This window comes from Peromyscus leucopus, chromosome 7, assembly GCF_004664715.2.
Source record: "Peromyscus leucopus breed LL Stock chromosome 7, UCI_PerLeu_2.1, whole genome shotgun sequence".
NCBI lineage: Eukaryota > Metazoa > Chordata > Mammalia > Rodentia > Cricetidae > Peromyscus > Peromyscus leucopus.
This window is the reverse complement of record NC_051069.1, coordinates 8,673,404-8,699,377: the sequence shown is the minus strand read 5'-3', so window position 1 is coordinate 8,699,377 and position 25,974 is coordinate 8,673,404. Positions and strand designations below refer to the sequence as shown.

Here is a 25,974-nt window from a genome sequence, read left to right as displayed (position 1 = left end):
CTCTGGGGGAGATGCGGGCTCCAGGAGTCATTCAGAGGGAGCTGTGACTGACAACAGGGGCCCTGGGGTGTCGAGGGCTGAGGACCACCTTGGGTAAGACGGGGACCCAGTGGGAAGAGGTCTTGTTAACAGCCAAGGACAGAGGGTCCTAGTTAGAGAGAGCACACCATACAGGCTACCCAGGAGGGACGCAGGAGGGCTGAGGGGACTCTGGGTTGTTGGGCTCCCCCGGCAGACTGGAACTTTCTGAGGCAGAGGTGGGTTCCCCGTTAGATAAGAGCTACGTGAGATGCGTGGGCCCCAGCTCTCCATCACACCACGATCAGGGCAGGGGCTGGTGTGAAGTTGGGCGCGGTAGACCAGCTTCTGCCCACTGTTTAACACAGGGTTCCCCCCCACTGCTGCTGTGTGCCCAGACAAACCACTCTGTGGCCTGTTTTCCTCGCCTCCTGGCCTATGTGCCTGAGCCCTGACAGGGGCTCTTAGGCATGGAGGAGAGTGGGGTGTCATGAAGACAGTGTGGGTCATCATCCTTGGGTGGATCCTGCTGGTGCCCAGGGTAGGGGCTGCCAGGAGAGGATCCCCAGAAGAGGCATCTTTCTACTATGGAACCTTTCCACCTGGTATGTCCATTCCTTCCCTATTCTGTCCTTAGACTGTCTGTCTGTCTGTCTATCCATTTGTCGGTCTCTGTTGGCCTCCTTACCTCGGCTGAGTTGTCAAGGAATTGGGTGCTCTGGTCCGGTACAATGGGAAACACCTCCAGGTGGATGTTCTAAAGAAAAACCTCCTGATAGGTAGGTGTGTAGGTGTGTGTGTGTGTGTGTGTGTGTGTGTGTGTGTGTGTGTGTAGGGGGGTGTCTCAGTCCATCATTGTGTCTATGTGGTGCTGGAAATTGAATCCAATGTACAGCTTGTCCATGCTAGGCAAGCACTTTGGTACTGAGCTACATCCCTAACCCAGAGACGTTTTAAAACTTACTAGAATTCATCAGTTAACAGTGTTTAGCTGGGTGGTGGTGGCGCATGCCTTTAATCCCAGTACTCAGAAGGCAGAGGCAGGTGGATCTCTGTGGGTTCGAGGCCAGCCTGGTCTACAGAATGAGTTCCAGGACAGTCAGGGTTACACAAAGAAACCCTGTCTTGAAAAAACAAAAATAAAAACAAACAAATGAACAAACAAACAAACAAAAAAAGTGCTCACTGCTCTGTAGAAGACTAGAGTTCAGCTCCCAGCACCCACATCCATGTGGTGACTCACAACTGCCTGGAATCCCAGCTCCAAGGGATCCACGCCCCTTTCTGGCCTCTTCAGACGCCTGTTCTCACACACTTCTCAGCCCCCCAAACACAAATTGATAATAAAAAATAAAATAAAAATCTAAAACAACTTGTTAAAATCTATAGACATTAGAGTTGTAACTGCACACAAATTTTTTTAATGAAAAAAAATTTGCCTTTGGGGCTGGAGAAATGGCTTAGAGGTTAAGAACACTGGCTGTTCTTCCAAAGGTCCTGAGTTCAATCCCAGTACCCACATGGTGGCTCACAACCATTTGTAATGAGATCTGGTGCCCTCTTCTGGCCTACAGGGATGCGTGCAGACAGAACATTGTATACGTAATAAATAAATAAATAAATCTTAAAAAAAAATTGCCTTTAATCCCAGCACTCAGAAGGCAGAGACAGGCAGATCTCTGTGAGTTCAAGGCCAGCCTGGTCTACAGAAAGAGATCCAGGACAGGCTCCAAAGCTACAGAGAAACCCTATCTTGAAAAACCAAAATAAAAAAAAAAATTTTTTTAAAATGTGCATTGGTGTTTTGCCTGCATGTATGCCCGTATGAGGGTGTTGGATCCTAGAACTGGAGTTACCAACAGCTGTGAGCTGCCATGTGGATGGGGAATTGAACCCAGGTCCTTTGGAAGAGCAGCCGGTGCTCTTGACGGCGGCGGCATCTCTCCAGCCCCCACAAAATGTTTTTGATTACCGTATCTTCCCTCTCCTTGCCCCCTATATTCCTATTCCGGGGAGACGGGGCAGGCCATCGGGTGGGTGCCCTGAGCCTGGGAAGCAGGGTTGGGGTTCCCAGTGTAGGTGAAGCTGGGGTGGCCCAGGGCCTGGCGTGGGGGCCTCTCTCTGCAGGTTTCTCCTGGGGCGTGGGCAGTTCTGCTTACCAGACTGAAGGTGCGTGGGACCAGGACGGGAAAGGGCCCAGCATCTGGGATGCCTTCACGCATGGCGGGAAGGGGCAGGTCCTGGGGGACGACACAGCCGACGCAGCCTGCGACAGCTACTATCAAGTTCAGGTGAGTGAGGGGGCGGTGGCCCATCCTGCCTGAGAGGTGGGGACATCTCGCTAATCACCCTGTCCCCAGCCAAAGAGGGCGGGGCAGAGATGGCTAGGGCTGTGAGAGCCAGGAGGTAGGAAGGAGGAAAACGAGATGCGTCAGTACCTTACTCAGTCCAAGCAACCAGGCGCGGAAGGGCCGGCGACTTGGCCCCGGAGCCTTCAGGAGGGCACGGGGCAGCTCGCCTTCAGAAACCCTTTTCTCATTCAAGTTTATGGGAATCCTGCAAGGACTTCTCAAGTTCCCCCAACCTTTCGTCTGTGAGCACATTGCCAGAATGGAGAGGGAATTCGTAGTATAGCCCTTATAGAGGACACCGCTTGGAGCTACAGATAGGTATGATTCTCTAGGCCCCCAAGACTTGTCTTCCCCTGCGTCCCCACCCTGTCTTCCCAGGAGGACATTGCCCTGGTGAAGGAGCTACATGTCAGTCACTACCGATTCTCCCTGTCTTGGCCACGGATCCTGCCCACGGGTGTCAGAGGTGAGTTACAATAGTCCCTCCCTAGGCTCTGCAGGGATCAATGTCCAGTGAGGGTGGCCAGGCCAGGAGCATGGGTTCAGCAGGTAACCGGACTCCAGGCATACCAAGAGCATTCGTCTGTGGCTCAGGACATCGTGGGCTCCGGGTGCGTCAGCCTGCAGCAGGCCATGGGACCCGAGAATGCGGTAGGAAAGGCCAAGTTCTGTTTCACTTTCAGCTGAACAGGTGAACAACAGAGGGATCCAATTCTACAGTGATTTCATCGACGCCCTGATGAAGAGCAACATCACCCCCATTGTGACCTTGCACCACTGGGATCTGCCGCAGGTGAGGGCCAGGCAGGCTTAGAGGAGCTGGGTTCGCCAGGGGGAGCCTGGTGTGAGAACCTAAAATGACCGAGAAAGGGGGCAGCGCCTGGGGTCTGGCTCTCGATAGGAAGATGCGAGGAATGACTGTCTTGGCTTACTTGTGCTTCTGCGGCAGAATGCCAGACTGGTGAAGTTAAAAGCATCAGAAGTCTGTCTCAGTTCTGGAGGCTGAGAAGTTCAAGGTCAAATGCCGAAAGAATCAGTGAGAAGGGGACTGGTCTGTGCTTCCAAGACCGGGTCTTGAACACTGTGTCCTCTAGGCGGCGCTGTGTCCCCGCGAGGCAGAGGAGGAAGGGTGACAGGAATGAACGTCACTTTATAAGATACAGGATCCTGTTCATGAGGAGGTTTCATAACATCCACAGGGCTAGAGGGATGGCTCCGTCGATAACACCTGCCGAGCCAGCACGAGGGCTCGCTCGAGGACCATCCCCAGCACCCACGTAAAGAGCTGGGCGTGATGGGTAGCATGTGCCGGTAATCCTGGCTCTTGGTGAAGACTGCCACCCAGCCTAGCACAGTCACATCCATGAGCTCCAGTCTCAAAAATAAGGTGGAGAGTGATTAAGGAAGACACCTGCCGTTGATTTCTGTCCCTCCAGCCTCTTCCCACCCCCTCCCCACCCACATACACACATAAGCAGCATTGGCTGGGAGGTCATGCTGCCTGTAGTAAGTGAAGAGGGTGGTCCTAATGTTTTACACAACATTTGGCATAAGGAAAAAATAATCAAAAAGAAAAAATCCCACCATCAAATTAAACGGAGAGAAACTCAAAGCGATTCCACTAAATTCAGGAACAAGACAAGGCTGTCCACTCTCCCCATATTAATTCAATATAGTACTAGAAGTTCTAGCTAGAGCAATAAGACAACAAAAGGAGATCAAGGGGATACAAATTATAAAGGAAGAAGTCAAACTTTCACTATTTGCAGATGATATGATAGTATACATAAGTGACCCCAAAAACTCTACCAAGGAACTCCTGCAGCTGATAACACTCCTTCAGTAAAGTGGCAGGATACAAGATCAACTCAAAAAAAAAAGTCAGAAAAATCCTTGTGTATGTATGTATGTACATTGCTGGGTACTGAACCCGGGACCCTGTGCTTGCTAGACAAGCACTGTACTACGGAGCTGGAAAACCTAGGCCCAAGCAATACCCGTGGACTCAGGTTTGGTGACGCGGTGTGTTCCACGGGTTTTGTTCAGCCTTTCTTCCCTGAGGCAGTACCACTTGCCCTCATCCATGACCACCATGCCCAGCCATGCCCCAGCACGCCTGAGAGATTGCCTCAACCATCAGGCAGTTTTTCCTTCCTTCACCTGGGCCCAACAGAGATCACAGCCATGCCAAAGATATGGCTGCCTGTGACCTGTGCCAAATGGTGCTCCATCCCACGTTTTAAGGAGGAATGGGGGAGAAGGTGGGGTGCAATCCACACATTGAAGGGTCAAGGGGGGAGGTCTGGGGGGGAAGTGGGCGGGCTTCTGGGTGGGAGGGGCATGCTGTAGAGCGTTATTGGGGACTGGAGGAGTGGTCTGAGGCCCCCAGCTCCAAGCGGACTGGAAATTAGGTCGGGGAACTGGTAAAGGCTGGGGCAGAGGACATACCAGGTTTGCAGCTTCTACTAACTTGTCCAGGGAGCATCTCTTCGAGCATACCAGGAGGGCACTAGGTAACCAGATGGATGACTAGCCCTGTGCCCAGGCAGTGGACAGCAGGCCTCTGCCATGGAGGTAACCTCACACTAATAGCTGAGGTTCCAGGGCGTGCCCGCAAAATTCTCACCAGGGCTCTCCTACCAGTGCCAGCCTTCTACACTCACAATGGATGTTCTAGACATTTCCCCAGGATCATAGCTCACCCAGCACCCACCCAGGCAGACCTCGAGCTTGCTAAGTACCTGAGGATGACCCTGCACTTCTGATCCTCCCGAGGGCTAGGATGAGGGGCATGTCCAGTTTACGTCTTAACTATCCACTGTGTCAGCTCTTCTTGAGCAGGCATTTCCAGCTGCCTCTGCTGCCTCGCTTCTGGCTCGCTCACAGGATGTACGCCTTTGCCACAGGGGCCCTGTGCGCCACCCTGCCTCTTTGCTCCCGCTCTTGTAGCGGTCCTCCGCGCTTTCCCCAGGCATTCCACCAACCTCCTCCAGTCTCCCCAGGGTACCAGCTTCTCTCTCTGTTGGCAGATGCTCCAGGTCACATATGGTGGGTGGCAGAATGCAAGCATGACCCGATACTTCAGGGACTACGCTGACCTGTGTTTTGAGGTTTTTGGGGACCGAGTAAAGCACTGGCTCACATTCAGTGATCCCCGGGTGAGTAGGGGCTCCTCCTCAGATGGGGAGACAGGGATGGCCCCTGTTGTCCCTCATGGCACTGGGGTCCCCACTCACTGCTGTCTCTGCAGACCATGGTAGAAAAAGGCTATGAGACCGGTCTCCACGCACCAGGCCTGAGGCTCCAGGGCACTGGTCTGTACGTGGCGGCACACCATATCATTAAGGTAAGCCAGATTCATCTGGGGCGAGGGTTGGGCTGCAGGTGGAGTCACGGCCTTGGGGGTCACGTTGATCCTCTGCCACATCGGTATGTGCCATGGGCCCTTCTGCTCTGAGGATATGCAGAGGGCACCTCCTACATCCTGTTGCCTCACAGTCACTCCACTGTGTAGAGGAGTACACTCCACTACAGCAGCTACTGTTTGTCTTCCCCAGAGGATAGAGACAGGCATCTGGAAATCTGTGTGTGTAGGTGTAAACTTTATGGAGAATGGTGATGGGAAGAAGAAGGTATGTGACGGTAAATAAGGGACAAAATATGCAAGGATAATAGAAGGAAGAAACCAGAGGCGGCAAAGACCAGCGGGAAGGAGTCAGAGTGAGCACTGGTCATGACCTGGAGTTTGGGAAGGAAGGGGAGGAACAGTTTGGAAGCATCATCAGAGAGCAAGGCAGACACATCCTTTTCCAGTTTGATGAGTTCTAGTGGAAGTCTTCTGGGCAGCCAGTTGGTTATCTGCAGGAATGGGAAGGGGGCATTCAGAGAAGGTACCTCACATCACTGAAAGCTGAGGAAGGGCAGAGACAGTGGGCTGCTTACAGGACATGAGTGAAAATACAGGAGCGATGTTGGGGACACAAAGCTGAACTCTCCCCGGGGACGGCTGGCTGAAAGGATAGACCACACATGATGGTGTCACATCAACCTGAGTTCATGGCTGGGAAACAACTCTCATAGTTCTCTTACTTTTTACAAAACTGATGTTTTGTTTTTTTTTTTTTTTTTTGTTTTGTTTGCTTGAACATGGTTTCTCTGTTGAGTGCTGAGATTAAAGGCATGCACCATCACTACTTGGCACCTTGAGCTTTTTACGAAGATCTACTTTTAATTCACGTGTATGTGTATTCTGCCTGTATGTAGGTAGTGCACCATGTGCAAGCTGCTCTGCAGCCGAGAAAAGGGAGTTGGCTCTCCTGGGACTAGAGTTATAAGTGGTTGTGAGCTGCCATGCGGTGCTGGGAACTAGCAAGGGTCCTCTGCAGGAGCAGCCGTGCTCTTAACACTAAGTCACTGCTCCAGCCTGACTTAAGTGCTTTAACTGAACCGTTAAGGCAGAGCAATCTATGAAAGAGTGATATGAACAGTTAGGACTGTGATACTGTCTTGGCGACGTTCCACGTCACCAGACAATTCAGGGTTCATCTGTTTTTCTACTTACATACTACTAGCAAATACAAGCACAGGGACTGGAAGGATGGCCAGTCCGTGAGTGCTTGCCATGCAAGCATGAGGAACTGAGTTCAAGCCCAGGACCCAGGGAAAAAAGCTGGGTTAGGGTTACTAACCCTAACGAGGGTCTTAGTTGGGGTTACTAATGCTGTGATGACCGTGGCACATTTTTCCTTTTTCTTTCTTTCTTTCTTTTTTTTTTTTTTTTCATGACAGGGTTTCTCTGTGTAGCTCTGACTATCCTAGAACTCACTCTGTAGACCAGGCTGGCCTCAAACTCAGAGATCCACCTGCCTCTGCTTCCTGAATGTCAGGATTAAAGGTGTGCACCACCACTGCCCGGCTGATCACACAACTCTTTAATTTTTTTATTAATTAAAATTTTTCATTTAGTTTATATACTGACCAGTTCCCTTCCCTCCTCTCCTCCCCTTCCCTCCCCCTAGCCTCCCATCAACCCTTCTCCCCATCCACTCCTCCTCCACCTCTGTTCAGAAAGGGGCAGACCTCCCATGGGCATCAACAAAGCATGGCACATCAAGTTGAGGCAGAACCAAGCTCCTCCCCCTGCTTCAAGGTGAAACAAGGCAACCTAGCATGGGGAATAGGTTCCCAAAAGCCCGCTCAAGCACCAGGGACAGGTCCTGAGGGCACTGCTAGGCGCCCCACAAACAGACCAAGGTACACACACACAGACATGGGTCTCATGCAGGGTCCCTAGGTGTTGGTCCAGAGTCCATGCGCTCCCATGAGCACAGGTCAGCTGCCTCTGCCACACAGCTCTTATAAAGAAAACCATTTAACCGTGGGCTGGTTTAAAGTTTCAGAGGTTTAGTCCATTACCATCACGGTAGGGAGCATAACAGCAGGTCCGGTGCTGGAGAAGGAGCTGAGAGCTACATCCTGATCTGCAGGCAGAGAGACAGTCAGACAGACAGACAGGCTGGGCTTGGCAGCGGCTTTTGAAACCTCAAAGCCCACCCCCAGTGACACACTTCCTCCAACAAGGCCAAACCCCCCAATCCTTCTAACCTTATCAGAGTTCCACTCCCTGGTGACTCGGCATTCAGATGGGGGGGACATTCTTACTCAAAGCACCTTTCTGTCTCTGTGCTCACCAGCAGCGTGGTGAAGAAAGGGTTTATTTTACTCACAGATATGTATGCATGTATGTGTGTACACTATATATACATACACTTATCCATCACCAAAACCAGTGAGGGCAGGAACTCCAGCAGGGCGGAGCCTGGAGGCAGGAGCTGATGCAGCGGCCTTTGAGGAGTACCTTACTGACCGCTCCCCAGGGCTTGCTCAGCTTGCTTTCTTCTTCTTCTTTTTTTTTTTTTTTTTTAAATTCTCTCATACAATACATCCCAACCACAGTTCCCCTTCCGACACTCCTCCGAGGTTCTGACCCCACCTCCTCCCTTCCCCAGATCCACTCCTCCTCAGGTTCCCTTCAGAAAAGAGCAGGCCTCCCAGGAATATCAACCCAACATGGATAACAAGTTACAATCAGACTAGGTACAAACCCTCATATCAAGGCTGGGTGAGGCAACCCAGTAGGAGGAAAAGGGTCCCACGAGCAGGCAGAAGAGTCAGAGACACCCCCACTCCCACTGTTAGGGGTCCCACAAAAATACCAAGCTAACAACCGTAACGTATGCAGAGGACCTAGCACAGACCCATGCGGGCTCTGTGATTGCCACTTCAGTCTCCGTGAGCTCCTATGAGTCCTGCTTAGTTGATTCCGTGGGCCATGTTCTCCTGGTGTCCTATAATTCTTCCTCCCCCTCTTCCACGGGGTTTTCTGAGCTCCAAGGGAAGGGACCTGATGGAGATCTCTAGTTTGGGCTCTTTCTGCCTAAAGTTTGGCTGTGGGTCTCTGCATCTGCTCCCATCAGCTGCTGGAGGAAGCCTCTCTGATGACAACTTTCTTAGAGCCCACTTTCTTAGAGAACCCAGGTCCACCAGCCCAGGGGGGCCCACTCACAAAGGTCTGGCCCTCCCCATCAATCACGAATTAAGAAAATGCCCTACAGGCTTGCCTACACCCGATCTTACAGAGACGTTTTCTCACTTGAGGTTCCCTCCTCTCTGCTAGCTTGTGTCAAGTTGGCACAAAACCAGCCAGCTTGTATGGTAAAGCACCTTGTAATCCCAGCACTGGGAGGCTGAGACAAGGATTCTTGGAGCTTGCTGGCCACAACCCAGCCTACTGGAGCAAGCTTCATTCAGGTTCCGGTGAGAGACCCTGTTGCAAAAGCTAAGGTGGATGGCTCATGAGGAACACCACCCAAGACTGACCTCTGACCTCCACATACACATGCACATGTACCTGCATGCTTCGAGCGTGTGTACACACATGCTCACGTGTGCTTGCACGCATGCACACACATACACACACACACACAATTGACCTCTGACCTCCATATATTCATGCACATGTTTTGCATGCTGCATACATGGGTGCACACATATACATGCATACACACACACACACACACACAAAGCAGAAAGAGGATGCTGAAATAAGGGCTTTTGGGGAACAACAAGTAACACTCGAAACCTCTGCAGCCTGAACCATTTGAGTTTTCACATGAATGAGTCTCAAACTTCAGCAAATGTCAGAAACGTGTGGAGACCTTGTTTAAACAAAGATTGCAGGTGGGCCTGAGGACACACTTGTAGTCCCAGCAGCTGGGAGGTGGAGGCAGGAGGGGTATCGGGGTCTTTCTTGTTGGACTTTCTTCGGACCACCAAGCCCCCAGAAAGTGACACGGGCGGGATTTATTATTTTGAAAGCTTGGCCTTAGCTCAGGCTTGCTCCCAACTAGCTCTTAAAACTTAAACTAACCTGTTTCTATTCATCTACGTTCTGCCACATGGCTCTTTACCTCTCCTCTATTTTGTACACCTTACTCCCTCTGTGTTTCGCTAGCTTAATACCACAGGCCTCAGAGTCTTCCTGAGTTCCTCTCTCTCCCTGGAAGTCCTGCCTATTCTCTCCTGCCTAGCTATTGGCCAGTTAGCTCTTTATTAAAGCAATCATGTGCCTTAGGCAGGTGAGGCAAAACACAGACACATCTTCACGCATGTAAACAAATATCCTGCAACAAGGAGGGTTAAGAGTTCAAAGCCAGCCGGGCGGTGGTGGCACACGCCTTTAATCCCAGCACTCGGGAGGCAGAGCCAGGCAGATCTCTGTGAGTTCGAGGCCAGCCTGGGCTACCAAGTGAGTCCCAGGAAAGGCGCAAAGCTACATAGAGAAACCCTGTCTCAAAAAATAAATAAAAAAAAAAAAAAAAAAAAGTTCAAAGCCAGCTTTAACTACACAGCAAGTGTGAGGACATTCAGGGTTCCATGAGACCCTGCCTCAACACAAGAAGAAACACACCACACAGGCTGCTGGGCCCTGCTCCCAGAGCTTGCTTCAGCAGGTCCTGGTGAGGGGCCTCAGGCACTCACACTTCCCCAAATCCTCAGAAGCACTGCTGCCTTTCTGGAGACCTACGCAAACAATTTAGAGACAATAAATGATGGGTTGAGGGTAGCTCAGTTGGCAGAACACTTGTTTGGCGTGGGCAAGACCCTGGATGCCGTCCCTAATGTGGGGGTGGGGTGGCAACAGCAGTAATCACAAAGTGGCTTCTGCCCCTTTTAGACTATGCTTCCTCCATAGTACAAAGGAAGTCAGAGGGAGGGCGTCTGTGGTATTTGAGCCTGGGTTAGAAAACATGGGAAATCTGAAGTTGGAGCTCAGAGAAGACAAGAAAGGCCACTCCCAGCCGGCAAGATGGCTGTGGGTGGACGCTTGCTGAGAACGACAGCCTGAGTTCAATTCCTGGAATGGTAGAAGGAGAGAATCGACTCCTGTATGCTGTCCTCTGAACCCCCCACCTCCAAAGTAAACAAAAGAAGAGAAGGAAGAAATGGAGGGAGGAAGAAAGGAAAGAAGACAGGCAGGCAGGGGAATGGAAGAGCCAGGTGCACGATGACTTCTTTTTTTCAGGCACACGCCCAAGCCTGGCATTCTTACAACACCAAATGGCGGAGCAAACAGCAAGGTGAGCTGGGACCATCAGGCTCAGACACAGGCCCAGGGAGCCAGATCCTGCCTCTCTCTACCCCCATTTCCTTCCTTTAAGGCATGGTGGGAATTTCACTCAACTGTGACTGGGGGGAGCCTGTGGACATCAACAACCCCAACGATATTGAGGCAGCTGAGAGATACCTACAGTTCTGTCTTGGTTGGTTTGCCAACCCTATTTATGCTGGTGACTACCCCCAAGTTATGAAGGACCACATCGGTGAGCCGAGTCATATTTTTAACTTATCTGCTCATGTGTTCATGTGTGCAAGTATGTTCAGGTGTGCATGCATATGCATGTGGGAGCCAGAGGACAATCTCCTTAGTTGGTCCTTAGTCATTATCCACCTTGTTTTTGAGACAGGGTCTCTCACTGTGGTGGAGCTTGCTGAGCAGGAGAAGCTAATAGGCCAGTGAGCTATAGGAATCCACCTAACTCTGCCTTTCCAGTGCTGGGATTCAAGCACATACCACCATGCTCAGTTAAAAAAAGGATTGTGTGTGTGTATGTGTTCATGCCAAGGCACAAGTGTGGAAGTCAGAAGACACCTCTAGAGTTGGTTTGTTCCTACCGGGGATCCAGGGAATGAACTCAGGTCAATAGGTTTGCACACCAAACACCTTTATCCGCTGAGCCATCTCAACAGCCGTACTCAGCCTTTTTTGTTTTTGTTTTTTCTAAACATGGGTTCTGGCAATCAGGTCCTCATGCTTACAAGACAAGCACTTTACCAACTGAGCTATTTCCCCAGCTCTAAACTTTTTTTTTTCTTTCTGGAGCTGAGAATTGAACCCAGGGCCTTGCACTTGCTAGGCAAGTGCTCTAACTGAGCTAAATCCCCAACCCCTCTCTAAACTTTTTTTTAAAACTAGACATATTCATTGGGCTGTGTGATGTTTCAGTATATATGTACACTGATGTTTACATTGGGTTAAACACATGTTATTTATCATTGCTTTATGACAAAAACTCTTAAATCTCTTCTAGCTTTTTTCCTTTTTATTTATTTTTTAATTAAGTCATGATATTCATTAATTACATTTGTGGTATTCATTGATTACATTCGCAGTATTCCTTCAATAACTACACTTATGATATTCATTAATTACATTAATTGTATTGACTTATTACAGTCATGAGATTATGTCCTGATACTACTGTCTGTTTGTGGGACTCTTCCATCACACAAAACAGAGATTCTGTACTTGGGAAATCATTGCTCTATATTCCTTTCTTCTCCATCTTGAGATAACGTCTAATCTTTCTGTCTCTATGAATTTGTATATTCTATATATTTCATGTAATACAATTCTATAGTATTTGTCCTTTTTTGGAATGTAAAGCCATTTTATGTACAACTGCAGGAGAAATAATACACAGATAGCCTGAACATAAAAACCATTTTCTTCTGGCTTTTTGAGAGGCACAGCACACTGTTACCCACAGTTGTTCTTCAGGCAGCTACACAGCCAGAGCGTTCTGCTCCTGTTACCAGGGGCTTCACAGCCATGGGCGGGCCTCTGGGACAGCACACAGGCTTAACTCTAGGAGAGCTGCTGCCCTTTTTTTTTGTTTTGTTTTGTTTTTTCGAGACAGGGTTTCTCTGTGTAGTTTTGCGCCTTTCCTGGAACTCACTTGGTAGTCCAGGCTGGCCTCGAACTCACAGAGATCCACCTGCCTCTGCCTCCCGAGTGCTGGGATTAAAGGCGTGCGCCACCACCGCCCGGCTTGAGCTGCTGCCCTTTTTAAGTGAGAACAGCAGAGGTTGTCTGTGTCTGGCTTCTGCCAGTATCCTTAGCCACTAGGAAATGGAATTAAAACTGCTTTGAGAGTTCATCTCACCTGAGTAGAATGGCTGTCAAGAAAACAAACCCTTGATAGGATTTGGAAAAGAACTTTCATTTACTGCTGGTGGGAGTGAAAACTGCTGCAGTCACTATGGAAATCAGTGTGGTCTCCTCAGAAAACAAAACAAAATTTACAAACAACTAAAAATAGGACCAGAGAGATAGCCCAGTGAGTAAAGCACTTGCTACCAGACTTGATGATCCAAAATAAATTCCATTTCCCAGGGCTTACAAGGTGGAAGGAGTGAACAGACTCCTTCAAGTTGTCCGCTGACCTACACCGTGTTGCCACGGTAACCCCCAAATATAAGTAAGAACTAGTAAATGACCTAGCTATGTATGACTAGACTACGTAACACAAACACACTGAAGACACTTAGATATTCATGTTTATTGCCGAATTGTTCACCATAGCCAGGAAATGAAACCATCCTAGATATTCATCAACAGATGGATGGATAATAAAAATATGGTATATATACAAAACAGAACACACACACACACACACACACACACACACACACACACACACCCCGCACCCCACCAGGGTTTCTTTGTGTAACAGCCCTGGCTGTCCTGGAATTCACACTGTAGACCAGGCTGACTTCGAACTCACAGAGATCCATCTGCCTCTTTCATTCCCCCATCCCCCAAGTGCTGGGATTAAAGACATGTGCCATCACTGCCTGGCTACACAAAGGAATTTTATTTGGGCATTAAAAAGAGAAACAATGACCTTTGTAGGAAATGGATGGAACTAGAAATTACATTAATCAAAATAAGTCAGAACTAGAAAGATAAACACTGAATGTTTTCTTCCAAATGAAGACTTTAAATTTTAGTGGTGTGTGTGTGTAGGGACATAACCTGAAGGGAGGAAGAGATCATAAAGGAAGGGGGAGTAAGGGAAAAAAAGCACTGGAATACATATGGCAAGAGGGATCAATTGAGAAAGAGGGTGTTGCAGAGTATTATTTTAAGATGTGTTGCATTCTTTTATGTTTCATTTGTTTAACTCTGTGAAGTTGTGTTACTGTGCCTGTCTAAAACACCTGATTGGTCTAATAAAGAACTGAATGGCCAATAGCAAGGCAGGAGAAATAGGTGGGGCTGGTGGGCAGAGAGAATAAACAGAAGGAGAAGAACATTAACGGATCAGAGGAGCAAGCAAGAGAACAAGGAGAGGAGGACACTGGGGGCCAGCCACCCAGTCACTCAGTCAGCCACAAAGCAAGAGAAGTAAAAAAAGGAAAAAACCCAGAGGCAAAAGATAAACAGAATAATTTTTCCCCCAAGACAGGGTTTCTCTGTGTAGCTTTGGAGCCTGTCCTGGATCTTACTTTGTAGACCAGGCTGGACTTGAACTCACAAAGATTCGCCTCCCGAGTGCTGGGATTAAAGGTGTGCACCACCACCGCCCGGCGATAAACAGAATAATTTAAGTTAAAGAAAGTTGGCTAGAAAATAAATAAATAAATCTTTAAAAAAAAAGGGGGGGGGGCAGGAGAGATGGCTCAGAGGTTAAGAGCACTGACTGCTCTTCCAGAGGTCCTGAGTTCAATTCCCAGCAACCACATGTTGGCTCACAACCATCTGTAATGAGATCTGGTGCCCTCTTCTGGTCATACATGCTGTATACAAAATAAATAAATAAATCTTAAAAAGAAAGTTGGCTAGAAACAAGCCAAGCTAAGGCTGGGCATTTATAAGTAAGAATAAGACTGTGTGTGTATTTGGGAGCTGGGTGGCAGGCAACCCAAAAGAGCAAAGAGCCAAGGAGTTTAAAAAAAAAAAAAAAAAAAAAAAAAAAAAACAATATTTTAGCACCCAACATGGAATGCCAAATGTTTTTTGTTTTTTGTTTTTTTTCATTAAATTAAGCAACTGCTGTCCTAATCGGCAGTTGCAACTCCACAGCTACCAGCAGCAGTTCAGCCTCATTGGCCATAGCCAGGCAGGAATTCTGTTCCCTCAGGCACTGGCTCTATTATGGCTAAAGGGAACTTTACCTAGATCTCTATGGCTCCATAGAACTCAGGAGTCAAAGGTTCAGGTGAATTTCTGCTGGCTCAGAGGCTAAATAGAAAGTAGCTAACCTTCTCTCCTAAAATAGCACATCTTTCTGCTCCACCCCCACTTAAGAACCCTAGCTACACATGGTTCCTCCCTACCACTTTCTGTTAGCTAGTTGCTGACTCAGCCTCCTGACCCCTGGTTAACTTTATTTAATCAAACAAATGTAACACATCTTTACATAATTAAACAAATATTCCATAGCATAAATGAATGTAACACATCTTAAATTAATATTCCACAAGAGGGCAAATAAAGACAAAGCATATGTCTTAGTTAGGGTTTCTACTGCTGTGAAGAGACACCATGACCACAGCAACTTTTATAAAGGAAACATTTAATTGGGGCTGGCTTATAGTTCAGAGGTTTAGTCCATTATCATCATGGCAGGAAGCATGACAACACATAGGCAGATATGGTGCTGGAGAAGGAGCTGAGAATTCTACAACTGAATCTGTACACAGCAGGAAGAGAAAATGCCACACTAGGCCTGGCTTGAGCATATGAGACCTCAAAGTCCACCCCCAGTGATACACTTCCTCCAACAAGGCCACACTTCCCCATAGTTTCTGTAGTTTTTGTTTTGTTGTTTCCTTTGGGGGCCAGGCACCCAGCTCTCAAATAAATACATGGAGACTTATTCTTACTCATGAATGCCCAGACTTAGCTTGGCTTACTTCTAGCCACCTTTTCTAACTTAAGTCAACCTGTTTCTCTTCTTCCACATTTTGCCTCTGGGCTTTTTACCCTTATTCTATGTATCTTTCTTCCCTTCTTACTCCGTGGCTGTTTGTGTGGCTGGGTGGCTGGCCCCTGGCACTCTCCTCTCCTTTTTTTGTTCCTAGCTCCTCTCTCAAGCCCAGATTTCTCCTCCTATTTATTCTCTCTGCCTGGCAGCCTGCTTATCCCTCTCTCCTGTCTAGCTATTAGTCATTCAGCTCTTTATTCGACCAAATTGCCTGTTTTAGGCAGGCACAGTAACACAGCTTTACAGAGTCAAACAAATGCAACATAAAACAAATGCAAAAAATCTTTACGTCATTAAACAAATATTCCAGGGCATAAACAAATGTCACACATCTTAAACCAATATTCCACAAGTGCCAGTCTCTATGAGCCTATGGGACTACTTCATTCAAACTACCATAGCATAATAGGGCAACATATGAAAAATGACATCATGAAACCCATAATTTTGTATGTTAACTTAAAAAAATTCAGACCTTCAGTATGACTGGACCTAGCCCTATTTAGTAGATGCATATGGTAGTAGCCACTGTATGAGACAGTGTAGGGATAGAGCCTGGTGATTTTTCTAGTTACTAAATTTGACTGACAGCAATAACATGCTGATTCCCCCCCCCCCCCCAACGAGACAGGGGTTCTCTGTGTAGCTTTTGTAGTCTGTCCTAAGCTTACTTTGTAGACCAGGCTGGCCTCGAACTCAGAGATTCACCTGCCTCTGCCTCCTGAGTGCTGGAATTAAAGGTGTGTGCCACCACTGCCTGGTCATGATGATGTTTTTTTTTTTTTTTTTTTTTTTGGTTTTTCGAGACAGGGTTTCTCTGTGTAGTTTTGCGCCTTTCCTGGAGCTCACTTGGTAGCCCAGGCTGGCCTCGAACTCACAGAGATCCACCTGCCTCTGCCTCCCGAGTGCTGGGATTAAAGGCGTGCGCCACCACCGCCCGGCAGCCATGATGATGTTTTAAGGATATTAATAATACACACCGTTCACTCTTGAATCAAAGTCAATAATCTCCCTGCAAATGATCTTGCTGTCCTATCAGATCAGTTTGTTTGCCAGAGTATATAATGTTCTTTTCTTCCATGAACATATATCTAGGGAATCTTTCTATGCTGGCATAAAGTGTTGCCTTGTTTATTCTAATGGCTACACACTGTGATACTGATGGCTACTCAACAATAATAATTATTATTTTAGGAGGGGTTTAGATCTTATGTTTTGTCAATATGCATGTCTATATACCATATGTATGCATGGTATCCATGGAGGCTAGAAGAGGGCATTGGATCCTCTGGAACTGGAGTTGCAGATGGCTGTGAGCCACCTGTGGGTGGTGGGAACTGAACCTAGGTCCTCTGGCAGCAAGTGTTAGCGCAGAGTCCTCTCTCCAGCCCCTATAATTAGTACTGTGGTACTGGGGATCAGACCCGGGCCTTGTGCATGCCACATCCTCAGTTTCCCACCATTTATTTAGCCATCTTAGCAATAAAAGTGTAAGTTGTTTCCAACCCTTTGCTACTCAATTCACAGTGAAGACACCTGAACACAGATCCTTTTCCACCTGTGGGCCGAGGACAGGATAAAGAGGTTTGGAGTTTGGTAGTTAAAAGACGTACCTTTTCAATCCTAGAATAGGGTAAAATTTCCCAGCGCAGAACCTGTCACATCCTACACTGTCAACATGTAGGAAAACATCCATGACTCTCCTACCACCAATGGCCTTCCAGTTCCCTTCTAGGAGCCCATATTACCAGTGCTTCAATGTAAGGAACAATACAACCCTGCTTTTTTCAGACAGCTAAGGAGCTGTCCATATACACTCACCATTAGTGAGTGAAAATATTCCATTCTTTGGCTGCTAGGGGTCCAATCCAGGGCCCTGTACATGCCTGTCAAGTACTCTACTACTAAACTACACTCCTAGCTACAAACAGTTAGTAATATTACATTTTGAAACTTTTTTGATAGAGCCTAGGGAGATGACTCAGCAGTTAAGAGAACTTGCTGCTCTTCTAGAGGACCAGGGTTCAGCTCCCAGCATCCACAGCTCATGTTAACTCCAGCTCCAGAGGAGCCAACATCTGCTTCTGATCTCAGCAGGCACTGTACTCATGTGGACACACACATAAACATACATATAATAAAAGCAAAATAAATCTTTAAAAGATAAATTCTTTAGATGATGTTCAAATGTCATAATTCCAGTTTGAAAGGCCAAGGGTGTATTTTCTATGCATCTAGATCTTTTCTTTTCTTTTCTTTTCTTTTTTTTTTTTTTTTCCGGAGCTGAGGACCAAACTCAGGGCCTCAAGCGCTCTACCCCTGATCTAAATCCTCAACCCTTTTTTTTTTTTTTTTTTTTTTTGAGACAGCCCTGCAGCCCTGGCTGGCCTGGAACTCACAGAGACCCACCTGCCTCTGCCTCCCTAGTGCTGGTATTAAAGGCGTGCACCATACCCAGCTGCAGCTGGATTCTTTAAAGCTCAGCTTTTTAAAACAGATTTTATTTTTGTACGAATGCTTGTCTGCTTGTATATGTGTGCACCATGCATGAACCTTGTGCCTTTGGATGTCAGAAGAGGGTGTTGGACCTCCTAGAATTGGAGTTATGGCCAGTTGTGAGCTGCCATGTGGGTGCTGAGAGCGGACCCTGGGTCCTCGGCAAGAGCAGTAATGCTCTTCCGTGTGGAGTCACTGCTCCAGCTCCAAAGCCCAGCTTACACACCACCGTTTGAGCAGCACTGTGGGACAATGCAAAATGACTGTGCCGAGTAAGACCTGGTTAATTCTCACATTCTCTCCTGCCAGGAACAAAGAGTGCAGAGCAAGGCCTGGAGATGTCGAGGCTGCCCACCTTCTCCCTTCAGGAGAAGAGCTACATTAAAGGCACATCTGACTTCCTGGGACTGGGCCACTTCACCACTCGATACATCACTCAAAGGAAATACCCCTCCCACCAGGGGCCCAGCTACCAGAATGACCGTGACTTAGTAGAACTTGTGGACCCTAACTGGCCAGATATGGGGTCTTCGTGGCTCTATTCTGTGCCATGGGGATTCAGGAGGCTTCTCAACTTTGCCCAGGTACTTATCCCATCAAGCTGTGTAAGACTTTCAGACCTGAGTTTTGTCTCTTCCAGCAAACACTCAGGTGACTAGATAGGAAAACTGATCAAACACCAGGTATGGAGGCACATGACAAGCCCAGCCCTTGGGAGGCTGGCTGCAGGAAGGTCAGGAATTTAGTCAGCCTCTACACAATGCATACTGAGCTCAAGGCCAGTCTGAACTGCATGAGACTCCACCTCCAACAAAGAAAAACAGCTCAAAACAACAACAAAAAAGTTAATAAGCCAATAAACCCAGTCCCCTGCACTTCACCATCTCTACACATAGGCCTTGCAGACTGATGTAAACACCCACTCCCACTTACAGTGGAAAATCTGACATTTAATCTCTGTGCACCAGTTACAAGGGGAGCTGGTACCCACAGCGGTTAGCAGAGGGAAGCAGTTACAGAAAGTTGTGAGCTGCCATGTTTGTGCTGGGAACTGACCCTGGATCCTCTGAAAACAGCTCTGAGTCATCTCTATAGTCCCTAACCTAAATGTTTTAATTTACCCTTCGATAACTTCATACATGCATGTGATGTATTTTGATCACGTCCACCTTCCATTAACTCTTCTCCCCACCCCCACTCTCGCTTAACCCACTTCTTCCCAACAAATCTGCCTCCCACTTTACGTCTTTGTGACCCACTGAGTTCAACTGGGGGTGCTTACATGCACATGGGTAAGAGGCTATTTACTGAAGTATTTACTCTCACAGAGGACAAATAACCGGTAAACACCACGCAAGAAAATGACTGCTCCTCTTTCAGGTACATTTAATCCTTTTAAGGCCCACCTAATTTGAAATGGAATTTATGGGAAAGAATAAGACCTGAAGTGCATTTTCCCAAATAAGGTCAATTTATTGAGAACTATATTCGTCCACATCAACTCACCTGCCCACACTCATCTCTCAATAAATGTGACTTGACACCGATACCGATTAAGTGTGCGATACCTACTAAGAGCTAACATGCACTTTCAGACTCAATATGGCGACCCTCCCATATACGTAACAGAAAACGGAGCATCTCAAAAGTTACACTGCACTCAATTCTGTGATGAGTGGAGAATTCAGTACCTCAAAGGGTACATAAATGAAATGTTAAAAGGTAAGATAAAACAGATTTATCTTATTGTTTTTCTATTTAGACAAAATTCAAACTATCATCTACTATCAACTAAAACTTGCTTCTAAATCTCAGAAACAGCTCAATACTATCTATGTACTTCTAAGCAAATGAAATGTATTAAAAATGGAATCATGTCTTCACAGCTATAAATGATGGTGTGAATATAAAAGGGTATACTTCCTGGTCTCTGTTGGATAAGTTTGAATGGGAGAAAGGCTATGCAGATAGATATGGATTCTACTATGTTGAATTCAATGTGAGAAACAAGCCTCGCTATCCCAAGGCTTCAGTTCAGTATTACAAGGAGATCATCACAGCCAACGGGTTTCCAAACCCACGAGAGGTAGGGCTAACTTCCCATGACATCTGTTCCGTTCTTACAAGAACTAATAACTGAGACCCGGCACCACACCTCTCCTCCTCCTAAGGAAGAGGATGGGGAACATGGCCTCCCCTGCCTCTCACCACCCCTGCTTAGGATGGAGTAAGCACACCTCAAGATTTCGTCCCTTGCAGCCAGAGCATCAGGGTGACAAGAGTCCTGTCTGTAGTAGGTTCTACAGAGCGAATCAATACAGGTTTCAGTTGTTTCCTGGGTTGTTGGACCAGGGACTGGCCCTGGTTTTACATATGACGGGCAAGGCTTCTACACTGAGCTCCAGCTCCAATGCTGCTGCCTTTCCCCCAGCTACCCCTTCGGGTTTTTATCTGCGTCTGGAACATGCAAACAGGAAGACAAAAAAATGATCAGATGGGAATTCTGGTGATTTAAAAATGTTACCCTGATGCAAACAAATACTACGCACTCTTCAATATGTAACAAGTCCTATGAGTCAAATGTAGGACTATATCTTTTCCCCCCAATGGCAGAGATGCACTGCCTCCAAGGCAAGACTAAACAGAAACAAACTTTGAGATTTGAAAACCTATCAACCAGGGAGTTTTGTTCAGCTGTCAGCACAACTGCCTGCACCTCCTAGGTCCAGGGGATCCAACACCCTCTTCTGGCCTCCAAGGGCAGACCCAGGCACATTACAAAAAAATTAAAATCTTAGAACAAACAAACTACCAAACAGTTCTAATAACCTACAAATTTCCCATCAGCTCTACCTTGTCTGTCTGTAACTGCATCTACAAGCATGGACTATAAGTAATGTTTTAATAAAAAAATTAGGGGTTGGGGATGTAGCTCAGTGGTTGAGTGCTTACCTAGCAAGCATAAGGCCCTGGGTTTGGTCCTCAGTTCCAAGAAAAAAATTAAAAACAAATCTGACTTCCTAGCTAGAATTGCTTCAAAGTGAACCCAGTGAGCCTAGAGGTCAGTGACTACTGCCCTGAGCTCTTCACTCTGTCAGTACTAGAGTCAAAACACCTAAAGCTGGGGTGTATCTCAAGGTCACCTTCAGATACATAGCCAGTTTGTGGCCAGTCTACAATGAGATCTTCTCAAAAAAAAAATTAGTAAAATCCAAACCGTTTGTCTTGGTAAGACTGAAGAGCTGTTAAAGGCTCTTGCTGCCAAGCCTGACGACCTAGGTTTGATCCCTTGGCCCCAAGCGTTAGGGGAGAACTGACTTCTGAAGTTGTCCTCTGACTTCCACTTGTATATACATGTACACACACATACAAATGCATATTAATTAAAAAAATTCATTTATTCTAAAAACAATTTCAAACATAGAAAAACATAAGGCATCCTTGCTTATTGAGTGTGTTTTTATTAGGTGGAAAGCTGGCGTCTCAATGCTTTGGAAACTTGCTCCATCAACAACCAGATGCTTGCCACAGGTGAGGACATTCTTTTCTTCGATAACTATGTAATTTTACATGTGATGGCATTACCAAAAGTCTCAAAATGATCTACCTAATATCAATATTCCCAACCTTTTATGACTAAAAATGTCTTTTTCTTTAATGCTAATTTTTGTCTTACGAGCATTTTTAAAGTTTTATTTTTGGATGCTAGGGCTACTAGAAGGCAGGCTTTTGTACACACTAAGCAAGCTAAACTCCCAGCCTCCACCTCCCTCCCTCCCTATCTACCTACCCACCCTCCTACCACTCACCTAGATATACATACTGAAGCAAACATGGGCTACATGAATTCCAGACTAATGTGGGCTAGAGACTCTACCTAAAACAACAGCAGCAACAAAAAACAAAGCAAAACAAATTATGTGACAGAAGGAGAAAGCATGTAGGCGTATATGAGAAATGGGGGAGGGCAGACGTCTTCTGTGTGTGGACCTTTGTGTGCAGGCCAGAGGACAACCTAGTGTTACACACAGGAACTTCAATCACCTCTTGGAGAATAAGTTTCTCACTGGCCTGGAGCTCATCAATTAAGTCTACTGGCTAGCCAGCTAGCTCTGGTCTCTTCCTGTCTCTACTTCCCTGTCTCTGGGGGATTCCAAGTACACTGCATTTTATCATTTTTATGTGGGTTCTAGAGGTCAAACAAGGCAAGCACTTTACTGACTGAGCTATTCCCCATTCCCAAAAAAAAAAACGATTTCAAGAACTCTAGTCATTCATTTTGAATTATACTGTAAATTTATGTGCCTACCAGTTTTGCTAAAATGAGATTGTGGAAGAAGAGGAAAAACCAGCCATTATCAACTGGAACGAAGAAAAGCAAAACACAGGTCTTATATTAATTAAGCAAGTAATTTTTGTGTGTGGCATTGCTAGGGATTGAACGTAGACCTTCAAAACCACTAAGTGCTCTACTATTGAGCTATATCCCTATCCTTTTTACTTTATCTTTTTAAACTTCAATTGTATTTATTACTAGTGTGTGTGTGTGTGTGTGTGTGTGTGTGTGTGTGTGTGTGTATGTGGTGTGTAAGAGCATGTGAGGCACTCAGAGGACAAGAGTGTGGTGTTCTCTCCTTCCATCTCTACATGGGTTATAGGGATAGAACTTGAGTGGTCAGGCTTGGGTGGCCTGACCTTTACTCACTAAGTTATCTTATCAGCCCTACTTAAAATTTTTTTTACAGCCAAGTGGTGGTGCACACCTTTGATCTCAGCAGAGCCAGTGGATCTTTGTAAGTTTGAGGCCAGCCTGGTCTACAGAGTAAGATCCAGGACAGGCACCAAAACTACACAGTGAAACCCTGTCTCAAAAAAAATTTTTCTTTTTAATGTGAATGGGTGTTTTGTCTGCATGTATGTCTGTGTATCATGTGCATGTCTGATACCCAAGGAGGATAGAAGATGGTGTCAGATCCCCTGGAACTACTGACAGTGATGAGCTGTCATGTGGAGCAAGGAATCAAACACGGTCCTCTGGGAGAGCTGCCGGTACTCTTAACCACTGAGCCATCTCTCCAGCCCTGGCCCTGCTTTTGAGACAAAGTTTCACTAACTTGCCTGAGATGACTTTTTTCCTTTTGTTTGGCTGGCCTTGAACTCACAGAGATCCACCTGCCTCTGCCTCTGCCTCCTGAGTGCTGGGATAAAGGCATGTGCCACCACTGCCCAGCTGTAGGATGACTTTAAACTAAGTAGTTCAGATAGGCCTTGAACTTGTGATCCTCCTACTCTTGCCTCCCAAAGATTACAGACTTGCAAGAGATCTTCTGTGGGGCGTTTACCCACCACCCCACAGTTCCCCAGAGTTTTCTTGAGTGTGAGCAGCAGGAAATATTAGATAGAAGGATTTATATGGTGGAGATAAACACATAGAAAATAAAGGATAGCCTCGAGAGGGCCTGGAACCTATTCCAACAGGCCTGACTGTCTCTGCCCCAGGGTTTTTATAGAGACGCCAAGGGGTGGAGCAAAAGACCTCTTCCCCCAGCACAGCCAAGTGCAGACCATCTCAGACACCTGCACTCAGGCCCGTGGTCCTAATCATCCTCTATGTGGACCTGCTGGGTAAAGCCACAAGGAACCCGAGAACGGGCTCCCACAATCTTCAGCAAATAATTATTCAGTACCCCCCAATATGTGAGGGTTATTTTAAGCCTCGGAGATAACAACAATGAACAAAGTACTGTTCCTACTTTAAAAGGCATCATTCTCTCCCGCCTTTTTTTTTTTTTTTTTTAAAGTTTTTTGAGCCTTGGCTCTCCTGGAACTCACTCTGTAGACCAGACTGGCTTGAACTCACAGATCCCAGATCTGCCTGCCTCTGCCTCCTGGGGGCTGAGCCACCATCACTGGGCTAGAAAGGTATCATTTCTTATGCAATGGGATCTACAAGGATTCAAAATACAGAATTTCACCAATGTTTCTGAAATCCATTTTTCTGCATAATCAAAAAAATACACTTCCTATTTTAATATCATCCTTTAATGTGGGATCAAAGCAGGTGTAGAAATCCTCTCAATGAACTAGTATATGACCATGCACCAGCATCCCCATTCCTAAATAACCAGGCCATGCAAATGGATGGAACTAGAAAAAATCATCCTGAGTGAGGTAACTCAAACCCAGAAGGACAAACATGGTATGTACTCACTCATAAGTGGATTCTAGATATAAAGCAAAGAACAATCAGACTACAACCCACAGAACCAGGGAGGCTATATAGCAGGGGGGACCCTAGGATGACTGTGGTTTATAATAAGTTTTGGTTTTACTCAATTACTGAGCAAGCCTCAATGAAACATTTCACAATTAAGATAAGAATTTATATTGTATCAAACTGATAATAGAAAAATAAACAAACAAACAAATAAATAAAACAACCAGGCCATGTAAACCACAGTCTACCGAATCAAAGTAAGTGTAACACGCTATAATGCAGGACTTGCTGACAAGACTGACGAGACTGAGTACATGAGAACATAGCCACGCCTGTTTATTTCAGTCCAGGGTGCTCAGTAGACAAATCAAAGCGGGTTACATGAAGGTCTCCTACTGGATTGGTGCACATACCTCTTAGCTCTTTAAACCACACAAGAATTGTCAAATAATTGTTTAAGTTTTTAATGAATTTTTGTGTCAACAAAGAAAATGAGCTTAAGAATTATCATTAGAAATTGTAATATAGACATTCCTACATCTCTTAAGGGTATATAAGATATAAGTATATCAAGAATAACAAACTCAAAAAGCTAGAAATGATTCCAGTGGATTCTTTCTTTCTTTCTTTTTTTCTTTTGAGACAGGGTTTCTCTTTGTAGCCTTGGCTGTCCTGGAACTCCCTATGTAGACCACGATTGCTTCTGCCTCTCCAGTGCTGAACTAAAGGCATGCACTACCATACCTAGCCAAAAGGGTTCTTTTACAAGTTCCTCAGTAAAAATCCAGAGGATCCATGGAATATGGATGCTAATATTTTCAAATTAATGCCAGCATAAATATTATCCATACTCAGGCTCACAGAAGTTCCAGTGAAAGAACCAAATCTAGGCATTCCCAGATTTTGTAACACTTCCAGCTCTCATGTAAGTTTTCTGTGATGGTAGGGATTCCCCAGCGCTGTGTACCCAAGTGAATGCTCCGCCTCGGCACTATGCCCCCAGAACACCATTTCAAAATAGGTTTGAGCAGGGCGGTGGTGGCGGAGGCAGAGCCAGGTGGATCTCTGTGAGTTCCAGGAAAGGCGCAAAGCTACACAGAGAAACCCTGTCTTGAAAAAACAAAAGAAAAACAAAAGAAAACAAAATCAAAATAGGTTTGATTTACTAGCTTGGTTCCTTTTTTAAAAAATGGGGACAATTAGATACCACAGTGATAAACTGGGTGGTGGTTGCACACACCTTTAGTCCCAGCACTTGGGAGGCAGAAGCAGGCGGATCTGTGAACTGGAGGTCAGTCTGGTCTACAGAGTTCCTCCCCCACAAAAAAATAAAAACAAAAACAAAAAAATCCACAGTGGTACCTCTTCTCTAGTTTTTGCTTCAAAACAAAATTCACTTCTGGTGGAATGTTCTCTGTCCGTTTCAGAGCCCTTGCTTAGGCACATGCACGTGGCTTCGGAGATTGTGGTACCCACAGTCTGTGCCCTCTCCATCCTCATTGCTGCCCTGCTGCTAACACTCCTCCTCAGGAGCCACAGCTGAGACGGGATCTCATCTCCA

General features: G+C 46.5%; 1 protein-coding gene across 1 annotated transcript; it reads left to right on the top strand.

Moving 5' to 3' along the window:
• The first annotated feature begins 288 nt into the window (after positions 1–288).
• Positions 289–25,974, top strand: Lctl (lactase like). The gene is made up of 13 exons (XM_028866930.2): positions 289–623; positions 2,146–2,309; positions 2,748–2,835; positions 3,053–3,162; positions 5,399–5,527; positions 5,620–5,715; positions 10,954–11,008; positions 11,090–11,251; positions 18,506–18,780; positions 19,792–19,918; positions 20,083–20,282; positions 21,664–21,727; positions 25,841–25,974. Exons 1-13 carry the CDS (start codon positions 509–511, stop codon positions 25,954–25,956), a joined length of 1,701 nt encoding a protein of 566 aa, XP_028722763.1. The 5' UTR covers positions 289–508; the 3' UTR covers positions 25,957–25,974.